The sequence below is a fragment of the Lissotriton helveticus genome, chromosome 7 (genome assembly GCF_964261635.1).
Source record: "Lissotriton helveticus chromosome 7, aLisHel1.1, whole genome shotgun sequence".
In the NCBI taxonomy this organism is placed as follows: Eukaryota; Metazoa; Chordata; class Amphibia; order Caudata; family Salamandridae; genus Lissotriton; species Lissotriton helveticus.
In genome coordinates, this window is record NC_136068.1 from 1302487906 (window position 1) to 1302500169 (window position 12264).

At 43.7% G+C, this 12264-nt stretch overlaps 1 protein-coding gene and 1 long non-coding RNA gene across 7 annotated transcripts in view; one reads left to right on the top strand and one right to left on the bottom strand.

The window, feature by feature from the left end:
* Positions 1–12264, top strand: part of LOC144770238 (uncharacterized) — a 1037372-nt gene that overhangs the window by 710674 nt on the left and 314434 nt on the right. The window lies entirely within an intron of this gene.
* RNF157 (ring finger protein 157) overlaps positions 1–12264 on the bottom strand; it is a 626725-nt gene that overhangs the window by 263557 nt on the left and 350904 nt on the right. For all 5 annotated transcript variants that reach the window (XM_078654581.1, XM_078654580.1, XM_078654577.1 and 2 more), the window contains one exon: positions 7517–7629. In XM_078654581.1, coding sequence (XP_078510707.1) covers positions 7517–7629 — 113 coding nt within the window. The remainder of the gene's footprint in view (positions 1–7516; positions 7630–12264) is intronic.

Sequence of the window (12264 nt, forward strand, 5' to 3'; positions counted from 1 at the left end):
TGACCCATCATACTGCATCATCAAAGCATTGTAAAAAAACAAATGGGTGGCAACAAAGAATGAACATAGTTTGGAAAGCATCTGTAGTCATCGGATAAAAGGAACGGATGTCACTGGTGACACCCCTATGATATTGGCACCTTATTTCTGTGGCAACACTGCTCTGGTATATCCTTGCACTCAAGGGGGTGAACTGAAATAATTATTTTACTAATCCTGTAAGCATCTGTTTGTTGCATGTAGTGGTGTAAACTCACATGCTATGCATACTCCTCCAAACTAATGTTAGACTTGGAGGTTTGCAAGTTATTTTTCTCAGTGACTCCTCCTCTGGTCATAGATGGGCAGGGGCACTGACACTATTGTTAGATTGTTTTACGCCCAACGGTTGACAGTAGGAATGGAGTAATGAGTAAGAAAAGGATAGTGTCCATATGTGCTGAAAAAGAATAATATTAAAGTGAAAGATATCAGTAACAAATACTGCCTTTCGGTAAGGAGGATTGACACATGCATCTACAGTACTATATGTAACAAACAGATGCTTACAGGGTAACAATCCGTTTGTAGCATGTGTGACTGGGTGAGAGCCATGGTTGTCTGGCCCACATTGGAGCACCCAGGATAAGGGTGAGAGATTTTTGCCTCAGCTTCCTGGCCACGAACAGTGTCAGTGGGACAGGAGGAAAAGTTTTGGCAAATAACCCGTTTCCAGTTCATCCACAGAGCTTTGCCGATGGACTAGGGTGTGGAAATCTGGCGGTGATTTTCGGCATTTTGTGTTTTCGTGTGTGGTGAAAAAGTTGGTCTGGAGTGCCTCATCTCTGGAAGTGAGGGAGTGGCACTTGTGGATAGAGCTTTCAATTGAGGACTTGTTGCTGCAGCCTGCTCATCATATCGCCAAAGTTGTTATTCACTCCAGAAATGCTATGCTAGGAGATGAGCTTAGTGTTAGATGTCCCAGTGCCAGATTTGCTGTGCTAAGGCTGACAACTGAGGGGAATGTGTATCTCCATGTTTCTGAAGATAGAATATAGTGATCGTGTTGTCTGTGCACAAAAGGACTACCTTGAATTGAATCTGTGGAAGATCTAGATGACTGGCTAACAGTTCCAAGTGGTTGATGTGAAAAATCCATTGATGAGGTGGCCACAGACCTTGGACTGTCATGTCGTTGAGGTGTGCTATCCAGCCGGCTAGAGATTCATACATGATGATAGTCACCTGCAGAACTGAATCTGCGAAGGGTCTGCCCTACAACAGAATGTTACTGTTCTACCACTGTAGAGAGTGATGGGTGCTGGCTCTTACCAAACCTAGATCCTTCTAATGACCTACTGTTTGTGACCACTGGCTTCAGAGGCACACCTGAAGTGGGTGCATATGAAGTCTTAAATGGACCACCAATGCAATGCCATCATTTCTAGGAGGCACCTACCTGTGCAGACTAGATGTAGATGGAGTGGCTGAAAAAAAAGTAGAAGATGTTAGAATGCTAGCAACCTCCGAGGGCTGGAGTAAGCTTTACCCACGACCGTTGGAGGACTGACCCTATGAAGGGTTGGACTTGGAGAGGTTCAAAGTGTGATTTTGTAAAGTTTACTGTTAATCCTAGACTGTGAACCGTAGGCTGTGTAGGAAGTAGATTGCAGCCTGGGTGTGGGCTAGACATTCCTGTCTGCTTGCACTCTTGATAAGCAAGTCATCTAGGTAGGGAAATACATGAGTTTCTCCCCTCCTAAGGTGAGCAGCTACTACCACTATACATTTGAAGACCCTTGGAGCCATGGTGAAGCCAAAGTGCTGTCCACTTACCATGGTAGAGGTAGTGCCCATGAGCTGGATGAATTGGGATGTTAAAGTAGGCATCCCGGTCCACAGTGGCCATGAAGTCACCTTGCTGCCGCAGGAGAATGACATTCTGTAAAGGGACCATGGGAAAATGTTCTGATAGGATCTATCTGTTGAGAGGGCAGACGTCGAGGATTGGTCCGAGAGACCCACCCTTCTTGGGAATAAGACGGGTTAAGGAGTAGACAACTTTGCCTTGGTGATGATGGGGCACTAGCTCTATGGTTTCTTTAAGTAGGAGTGCTTGAACCTCCTCTTGCAGTAACATGAGATGCTCTAGGCTGTGGGTGTGAGGTGGGATATTTGGTGGGATTGAGGTGAGCACTAAGCAGTAGCCACGGCAGAATAGTACCCATCGGTTTGTGGTAATCTCCTCCCAACGGCAGAGAAATCCCTCAAGTCTCCCCCAACAGGTGTTGTGTTATCTGGGGTAAGGGGATGCGGGACAAGATCAGTTCAAAGGGGTAAAGGATCCTTTATTGGGAGTACCTCTGCCTCAGCCTTTGGAACTATTCCCTCTTGAGGCTTGAGTGGCTGCTTCTCAAGAGTGTCGGGGCTCCCCCCTCCCACTTGTGTTTGACAATGGTGAGGAGACAATAAGTCTCTCATCCATGAAAATATCCTTCTTACTCCGTGTGTGTTCCTGAAACGGACTAGTGTTTCTTAGCTTGTGCCACTCTGTACATGAGCAAGGGTGCACTGCACTGTCACCACCCATCACTTATGACACAGAGCAGGGGCCCCATTGCAGTCATCGATTGCACTGCAGCAGTATCCATTGCTGCCAATTTTAATCCTTTGGGCGTAGGACTCTGCAGCCAGGGGGGAGGCCATTGCATGTTTCCATTACTCCTTTAATACACCCTTTTCGATCACGTCACAAGATGGGTTGGGATTAGCAAATAGAAGAACCCCACCCATCCAGTGACAAGATGGGGAAGTGGTAATCATTAGAGGAGGAGTTAATATAATCCACTTACATTGCACGTGCCCGTTAATATGGAATTTGTGAAAGTTGTAACTCTCATTTAAAGTTGCACCAGGCACTCTTCCCTTGTATGTGGATTTCAACTCTTGCCTCTACGTTCTTGTAACATACTGACCGGAACTACAGAAAGGGCAGAGTTAACTCACTGCAAGGGGAATGGTGTTTTGTATTAAGCACAAGGTGAGTATGTACTTTCCTTTTTAATGGAATAGTTTGATAAAGATTCTCTTTCAGTGTTGTTAGGGAACTAATTTTCACATTGGGATCCCCGACAAAGTTTCAATGTTCAATCATACAACATGTGGAATTAATTGGCTGAAACTGTTGAAGTATGCTTTTCAGTTTTAATAGTTGAAATTGTGTCTTAAAAGGAATTACGGTGACCTGAGACATGCCGATGCAGTGCTATTTATTCTCGGAAGTACACTTAGTTTACTAAGCAAGATTTTGCTATTTTAGACGAAAGCAACCCTTTTATCGTGCATGAAAGCAGAGTCTACTGTGCACTTTGGAGGCCTTCATTTCATGTATTTTATAGAATGAGACACACATCTTTAAAACGCAGTCTAACCCAACAACAGTTTACTAGCACTACAGCCTGGGTTTTCAATATTGACAAGGAAACTCCTGTTCTTCATGCCAAGGAAGCTTGCTCTATTGTGGTTTGTACTGTGCTTGTTGATAGTGTGTGGTATTACCCATGCCAAAAATGTTCAGTGTATGCTTGAAGAGTTCTAGTTCAGCTGTATTTATATAGCGCATAGCTACCCGTTTGGACCTCCCAGCGCTGAGACAGACACACTTGACAGTTTGCTTGATGTAGTCTTAGGTTGTGGTGTGGTCTATAATTAGAAGAGATGTGTTTTCAAGAGTTTTCTGAAGGTGGTTTCAGGTTGGTCCAGTCTGAGGTTAGTGGGGAAGTAATTCCATTGCTTGGGGACAAAATACGTGAATGAGCACCCGCTATATCTCGCCTTGTTGACCTTAGGTACCGTCAGCAAGTTTCAATTTTGAGACTTTAAAAGTCTCCTGGGAGTGTAGGGGATGAGACGTTGCCAAATGAGGGGACGACGTTTTCTGTGTGTTGCCCGATGGGCCATGCACAGAGCCTTGAGATGAATTATTTTCTGGACCGGAAGCCAGTGCGGGGCAACTGAGTGGTGTTTTGGACGTTTATGAAGAATTTGTGCATCAGCATTCTGGATGACCTGTAGTCTTCTTATGACATACTTGGGACTTCCCAAGAAGAAGGAGTTTCCATAGTCATGACAAGAGTTGATCAATCCCTGTATGACCACTCTCCACGATGCTAGTGGAAGCCATTGAATGACTTTCCTTAGGATTCTCAGCAGTCCAAAGCATGTAGCTGATTCTTGGTTCAAGTTTTGATTGAAAGCTTATTGTCTAACCAAAAACCTGGACTTCTTACTACATGGGGAGGGCTGTGGATGCTCTCCAATGTATTCTGACCAAGCTAGTTCATTCCAGCTTGAGAGGTTATCGCCAAAAACACCTCTTTGTTTTTTCACCATTAAGCTTAGGTCTACTGTCTGACATCCAGTCTGTGACCTGTTTTAGGCTCAAATTTATTTGTGAGGATGTCTGCCCTGTTTCTGAGAGGAGGGCTATGTTCAGCTGCTTGTCATTGGCATATGATACAAATGCGAGTCCACGTGCTTGCACTATTTTTGCCAGGGGGAGAATTTATAGATTAAAAAGTGTGGGGCTTAGAGAACAGCCCTGTGGAACGCCGCAGTTGATGGGGTAAGTGGCAGAAAGGAAGGGTTCTTCGCAGACATGGAAACGTCTCTTTTCCAGGAACGCTGCAAAACAGTTAAGGGTGAAGAACAATGTTTATTGTAACTAATGCTCAAACTTGTGCTGCTACACTCTGTTTGTGAGTCGAGTAAAGATTAAAGTTCCACTGAATATTTGCTACTAATGCAGGCAAGCCCTACCACTTACAAAGTTCACCAGCGGCCATTACCTACGGTGCTACTGCTGTTAGGAGTGGATTGTTTCTGGTAAACCCTTCTCTAGTTTGTTGTTTCCTGAAGGAAGCCCTTCCAGAAGAAACCTATTACTTGAGCAGTCTTCTATCTTTTTTTATTTTCTCAAATATTGTGTCAACCTGAGATTCGAACAGGTGCTCCATGTTGAATGGCAAATTGACAAAGTTGAACCACTGGCTAGAACCAGGACACATGGAGCCAGGAGTGGCACCAGAAGATGATAGAGGTGTTCACTCCTCTGGCTGCTGTATCAGCTGATTGTAGGCCACACCTAATAGTAGCGTTCTTGAACACGTTCATCACCCCTTAAACAATACTGTTCAAAGAAGTGCTGTAGGAGCCCCTCCATCTTCTCCCTATCGTAACAGAGGAGGCCTATGGAATTGGCGATGCATAAATGCGTAGTCGCACCCACTGCCACTCTCTTCTCTCTCACTTCAGTATCAATCCCATTGTTCCCCTTGTCAGGAGGCAGAGCATCGCCCATGGCCTGCGCTTCTGCCCTTTTCTTAGCAATGGTGACAACTAGGGAACCTGGGGGGACATGAACCGCTGATGTAGAGCGGGTCAGAGAGAGCTGACTTTTATTTCTTTTCTATATGAGGTGTGACTAATTGGGACTTAATAGGGTCCTAGAAAATCTCAGGGGCAGACTTTATCATGCACTTGAGCAAGGAAAGGTATTGAACAGAACGCTCTGTGTGCGAGAACGTCTCCATTAAAATAGGGGGAATAGGGGCTAGGACTACCCATGTTGGAGTAGGAGGCCGGTGACCCCTGAGGAAAAGTCATAAGAGGTGAGGGCAGAGGGAGTGGTGGAGGAGGTGAATGTGGAGTCGGTGGCGGTGGAGGGGATGTAAGAGGAGGAAGGAGAGTAGAAGCTTTGTTCTTAGGCTTTTTGGAGGAGCAAAAGAGGCACAGGAGTGTCCAGTGGTGGGACTTCCTCTAAAGCAATTTTGCGCTTCTTTGGCAGGGTCCTCCCGGAGACAGAGATTTTGCCTTTGTGCTGGTAAATAATGACGATGATCATCCTCTGCTTTCGTCCAGCTCTTGCTGCAATCTCCAGATTTAGCTTTCCTCAATGTTGTAAGCGGGGGGCTTCGGAACCGAAATTGGCGACGGCTGCTTCAACGCGGATTGTGTTTTCGGCCTCAATAGTGGAGTGCTATATGTATTACTGTATCATAATCAAAAGCCTATTTGTACTATATTGGAAATGCATTACTTACCCGTGCAAGCTGTATGATGTAAAATTCAATGAAAATATTTATTTTAAAAAAATAAAAAAAAACAGTGGTCAGCTTCGATGGGTCGGCACTGATGAGCAACGTCTGGCTCGAGGCTGGATGAGGGTCGAAGCCCCTGGAAGGTTCTTTCCTCAGTTCTGAGGTCTTGCAGTGGTGTCAACCAGCAATCAGAGGTAGTGGCACACCAAAAGGTGGCGGAGGCTTAGGCACAGGGTTGATACCCATCGCACAGCGAGGCAGTACTCAGCTCTGACATGCGCCCATTTCTGGGCTTTGACAATGGCTTGAGGATCGACAGTACTCACACGAGGTGTGGTCTTCAAAAGAGGGACGCCCGGGGTAAATGAAGCAAACTCAGGTGCCTCTTCTTTCCGAAGTTCCTCCTCCTCTGGCTCTGAGACGTACAAATCTATGATCTCAGGACTGAGCTGGTGTGTTAGGAGAGGAGATGACTTCTCCGATTTCTCTTCTACGGTGCTGAAAGGGTCAGCATCACTGAAGATGCCCAGCGTTTCCAAGGAGGATTTTGAAATTCTGCTGTGGGCCCACCATATATCTTGCTACGGGTGCAGAGTTGTCTTGCTGAGGAACACTGAACAGGAGTTTTCCCGGCTCTCATCATGCTCCGGCGAGAGGCAAAGACTGTAGACGGTGTGGAGATTGGCCCAAGGGTATTTAGAATGGCACTGTGGGCATCTTCAGGACAGTAGCCGTTCCATCACCTAGATAGTGCCTTTATTTTCTGAAGTTAGACTGGAACACACAATGGCCTGCTTGCTTGACAAGTGGTTCAAGGAGCGGAATAAGTGCTCTAAGAAGGAAGAAGTGCATTGAAGAGTCTTTTCGCATTGGGATGGAATGCAACAAACTCAGAGTAACGATAGGAACTGACGTACTTGTTGAGACCAGGTTCAACGTTGTTTCTTGTTGGAACCTGATGGTGAAGAAAAACGATCTAACAAAGGAGTCAGTGCCCATGAACGTCCACGAACAGAGGAGGAGCCATTGAGACCTTGTGACACGAAAACTGGATTAGAAGGAAAACTACTTGAAAACATCTGCGCCCAGCAGTAAATTTGTAGGAGTATGCAGAGCATGTGTATCTACAGCCAGACATGCTTCAAACAATATTTAGTTTAACATCTTGGCACTGTAGATATCTGAAGAGTATGTGTCAAACAGTAGCCATTAGAAAGAAAAATTTAGCAATGTCTACCTTGAAGTATCTAATGGAGATGAATCGTTTCCCAAACTCACAAATCACATTTATAATGGCCCCTTCACATACATGATGTATAAGAAGAGATTTGGTGTCCCTTAACCTTGTCAATACATCAAAGGCATGCTACTGTCCAAGGGGTTCCCAGAGACACACATGCTTACAGCGTGGTTCCTCTACACAAACGAACCATACTCACTGAGTGTTCTTCAGAATCAGACGTCTGAGAGGTAATAAGTGGATTAAAACTTGTTGGAGACAGCGGATCAGTCTTCTTCCTCATTGCCCGAATCTGGAGCAAGGCTCGGAATGCTGTAGCGAGACCAAGAAAGAGTAAAAGGATTACTCTGAGGCATGAAAAATACAGGGAAGAAAGAAAGCAGGGAGAGGAGGATGAGAAGAAGGGTGATGGAGATGGAAGAATCATATGTGGAAGAATAGCATGAAATTGGTAGGAAGGGGAAAACGGAGGGGGAGAATTCTAGAGTGAAAGAAATCTATTGAGTGGGTGAAAGAAAATAAAAAAAGAGAAAATGAACGGGGGGAAATGATAATACGGTATTGCCTCAATGTTTTTCAAATGCACTATGGGGGGGCTGTGAGAAATGCAGTAAAGGACCAGAGTCATTTTTACAAGCATAATCATCTTTTGTAGTAATAGATTTGTAAAATTATTTAGTTTAAATATTATGGTGGTTTACAATCACCCCATAGCTACTCTTATTACAATATCAACTGTTTTCCTGACTACCCACTGAAGGATGGAGGCATGTTAGGCCTAAAATATCAACTGTTTTCCTGATTACCTACCAAAGGATGGAGGCTCTTTGGGTATTTCTTCTAATTAATTAAACTAAGTATAAACACCTTTGTGGCCCACCTATTGATGCTGACACTGCCCGCTTCCCTAGCCATGACTATATTTCTTCTCCTGTAAAGGCCATTCCAGTCAAGCCCACCCCCACCCATTATGCCTCCTCGAACACCCACTGACCTCTGTTACAGAAATGGTAGAAATTAGCATGCAACCTGCAAGAAGGATTAAAAAGTAGGGGATCAAACTGCAAAGAGGCTGCAGGTCTACAACAAAAGAATAGAGGACACAGAGTACGGTAAACCGAAGTAAGAGATTAGATTTACTAGTAAGTGCACGTATGGTATGCTTTCTTTCTGTCTGCTCATATCCACCTTTCCTTTCTACAGACGTCTACGATGTATAGACCTACAGGCCTAGGCATTGACCATTTTCGCAGAATAAATAAGCAAACAAAATTGGAGCATAATAATGTGTGTGGCCCTGCTTTCTGTGCACATATGCTGGATTCCAGATTTCCAGTAATCAGCTCCATGTTGTGGCATGCATTGGTATTTTTGGACAGCTCTTTCATTCTATGGGACCTTAAAAAGATTCTCCTGTAAGTCCACCACCCTTACCCCTGTCCAATCTTCAGCAGCTTCATTTTCTGTAGATATGTTGCCTTGCCATCCAATCTAGAGCTCAGCTGCCTTACTCTCTGGTGGCTGAGGTTAACATCTTCCTTTGTGCTTCTGTGCCTTACACTAGTTCTTCCTTCAGCACCTTGTTTACAATAACTATGACCAGGGTACAGCCTGACTGCACTCTGGCTCCCACATTTATCTGGCCGATGTATTCTCTAAAATTGGTGATGTCAACTGCTGGTCCCCCAAATTAGATGGGCGGAAAATCCCCATTGGTGCATATGTCTTTGATCTAGTTAGAATGGATAAGACTCTAACAGAGCTAAAATTATGTCTTGATTTCATGGCCCAATATTGTAAAGATGCAGTTTAAAGAGGAATTTAACAAAAAACAAAATATGATTTTTGATAAGTTGCCCTTAAAATTCTCCTGAAAGGAGGGTGCAGGGTCTGCGGGGTGAGCACAACTCATAAGCTTCATTGCCTCGCCAAACTCAGTCTCTTTCAGCCATTCCTCGCTACTGAAGGTGCCACTATGGTACATCAGGAGCACACTGTGTAAGATTCAGCAACTCCGGGCAGGACAGGGGAAGCTGTCAAAAGGTGTTCCATAGAGAAGGCAAGGTGCAAACTTGTGCAGACCTGCCAACTCACACAGTGCCACCTTGTGTCACACAATATTGGTTCCCTTCACACAGTCACCCAGTGAGGTGCCGATATCACAGTGGCAGGAAAAGTGAGTAGGAAAGCACTGTAAAGAGTGAATTTCTAGCTCGCTTTTTTTGTTTTTGGAGGCTTTTAAAAGCAAAAGTCCATTAGGGGTGTGAAAACACACTAGGACTTCGGCACTAGTCTCAGCAGGCTTGTTTTTTGGAGGAGGGGTTTGGGGCACAAGGCTTGCCCCTTACCACGCCACTAAGTGAATCTTTTCTTAAGGCCGACAGGTCTGCTAGCGTCAGCTGTAGTGGGGCCTGCAGTCTACCAGGAGAATGAAAATGAGCCGCCCTCGATTAGACACAGCACCCGATGAAGATGAGATCACGTGCACATAGCTCCTCGTGGGGTGCATTTCAACCAGCCTCTACTGGAGTGCCAGGTATCCTAGAATACACTCTGGGTTGCCTGTAAGGCAGTATTTCAGGGACGCTGCATAGCAGAAAGGGCAAACCAACGCTGCCATGGCAAATGCAAATTCTATAGAGACTCTCCAGAAACAGAATTAAAACCCCTAGAAAAAAAGAATATAGGGCCAGATGTATGAAGGCCCCGTTTTGCGATTTCCTAATAATTAGGAAATCGCAATACAGCATGCATGAAAGTGTTCTGAATGAGGTAGGTCGCAATTTGCAACCCCCTAGGAATCACAAAAATCACAGGGATGGTGGCCTGCTGGGGTCAGCAGACCACCATCTCCGTGGTTGCTTTCAAATAAAGCAATCTTTTTTTTTTGTAAAGCAGCCCGTTTTCCTTAAAGGAAAACGTGCTGCTTTAAAAAAAAAAAAAAGTTTTCTTTTCATATTTTAAGAGCAGGCAGTGGTCCGTGGGACCACTGCCTGCTCTTAAAAAATGCTTTTACAAAATTCACAAAGGGGTCCCTTGGGGACCCCTTCCCATTTGCGAATGGGTTACCACCTACTTAAAGTAGGAGGTAAAATGCAAATATTTTGCGACCACATTTCGGTCACAAAACATTCGCACATACCGATGCGATTTGGTATTATGAAGGGACGACTTAAACGCGCCCCGTCCTAATAGCGAATTACTAACCCATTTTGCGATTCAGTAACAGGTTACCGAATCGCAAAATAGGGTTTGCAGCATTTTTATAAGCATTTTTGCTTGATGTATGTGCCCTTAGAGTCTTAGAATCCTTAAAGGTCCTACGAAAGGTTATAGCCCTAAGAGGACAAATTGGACTATTGGCAACAGAGAAATCAAAAAATGTATTTATTTGTCTTAAGCAGCGATTATATGAGATGCACATAAATTTAGCTCACTTCTGGACAAATGTCTACAACTTTATTACATATCCCCTCGCTTCTAGGCGCAAATGGCATTATTCTCAATAAAAATTAGGAAAACTTAAAGCATTTCATGCACTCTATATAAATCTTTACATGGAAGAACCAGTTGGCTTGACTAGAACAAGGCCGAGGTTGTTATAGCTGTGGCAAATCTAGCCACACTGAATAAGGTTAGTAAAATGGGTTTAGAACTTCTCATCAGAAGAGGTTACCAGGGCTAAACTTGAACTCCATCCCAACAAATCACCAGGAGCTGATGGCTTTGCCAAAGGATTTTATAAACCGTTTTTATTAAAATTAAATCTCCTCCCTTAGGACCAACATATGACCTTCTCGCTACCACATATTCTAGTTTATCCTATTCCTCAAAAGATATATCACATAAAGTACAGTATCGTTATTTATGCCAAAGTAATGGTGGTCTAAAGTTTGGTTGCACCAAAGACAATTTGTTACATATTTGTAATGGGTGATGGATCTTTAAAGCACTCTTTCTGCATACACCCATGTCTTCTCTCTATGGGGAAAAGACTTTTTAAGCATATGTTCAACGCATATTCTATTTGTATGGTTGAATTGGCAAATCTCTGTACCCTTTTCAAACCAGGACTGCAGTTGCTTTGAAAAATGTTTAAATTCATAGATTTCAATTCTTCAGCTCTACAAAGACGGTGGTTAGTAATAGAGACCATTTAGAGTGTATATGCAATGGCCCATCACTATTGCAAGATGTATTCGTTTTTACTTTATTATATTCAGGGTCACTGGAATTACGAGTCAGTGGAGGACCAAATGTGGCTTCAGGCTGACAAAATTAAACCGCAATAAAAAGCAAATTAAGGACCATAATGAAACACAATTTGTAACAGTATTATTTTGTCATTTTAAGAACTATTAATGTTGTCTAGGCAAAGCTAATCGGTTGTTTAGAAAAGTTCTGCAGATTTTTTCAAAGTTTTAAAATCATAAATGCTACATTGCATGTGTCCCTAATGAGAGGCCCCAGTGACGCTGATTGATGCTCCATAATGCATCAGACATTTGCTTGAATAAAATATTGTATTTTTGTACCCATCTCCTTCTGTGTGCATGGGTGGGTTACAAGAATCTGCAGCTATTCAACCCCTTGAACTATTGCTACTGGTGTTTTAATTGGCTTTTATACAGCATGAATTGGTTATTGATTCACTTACTGGGCACAGATTAACTTGTACTATCATTTGTCATCAGAGCGGTATAACACATCAAATACATTCTATGTGCAGCTTACCATCACCCAACCCTTCGCGCACTAATATTGATAAAGCAGACTCTTGTAAATGTCTGGATTATGTTCCAGATTGCTGCTTTGCACATGCAGTCGCGGTAGATTTCTCAAAATGCAAAACTTGCACCATTGATTGACTGGATTGTAGCTTAGTCTTTCTAGTACTTGGTTTCCAACTAGCTCATAACAGAGTTGCATAAATTGTAATATCCACCT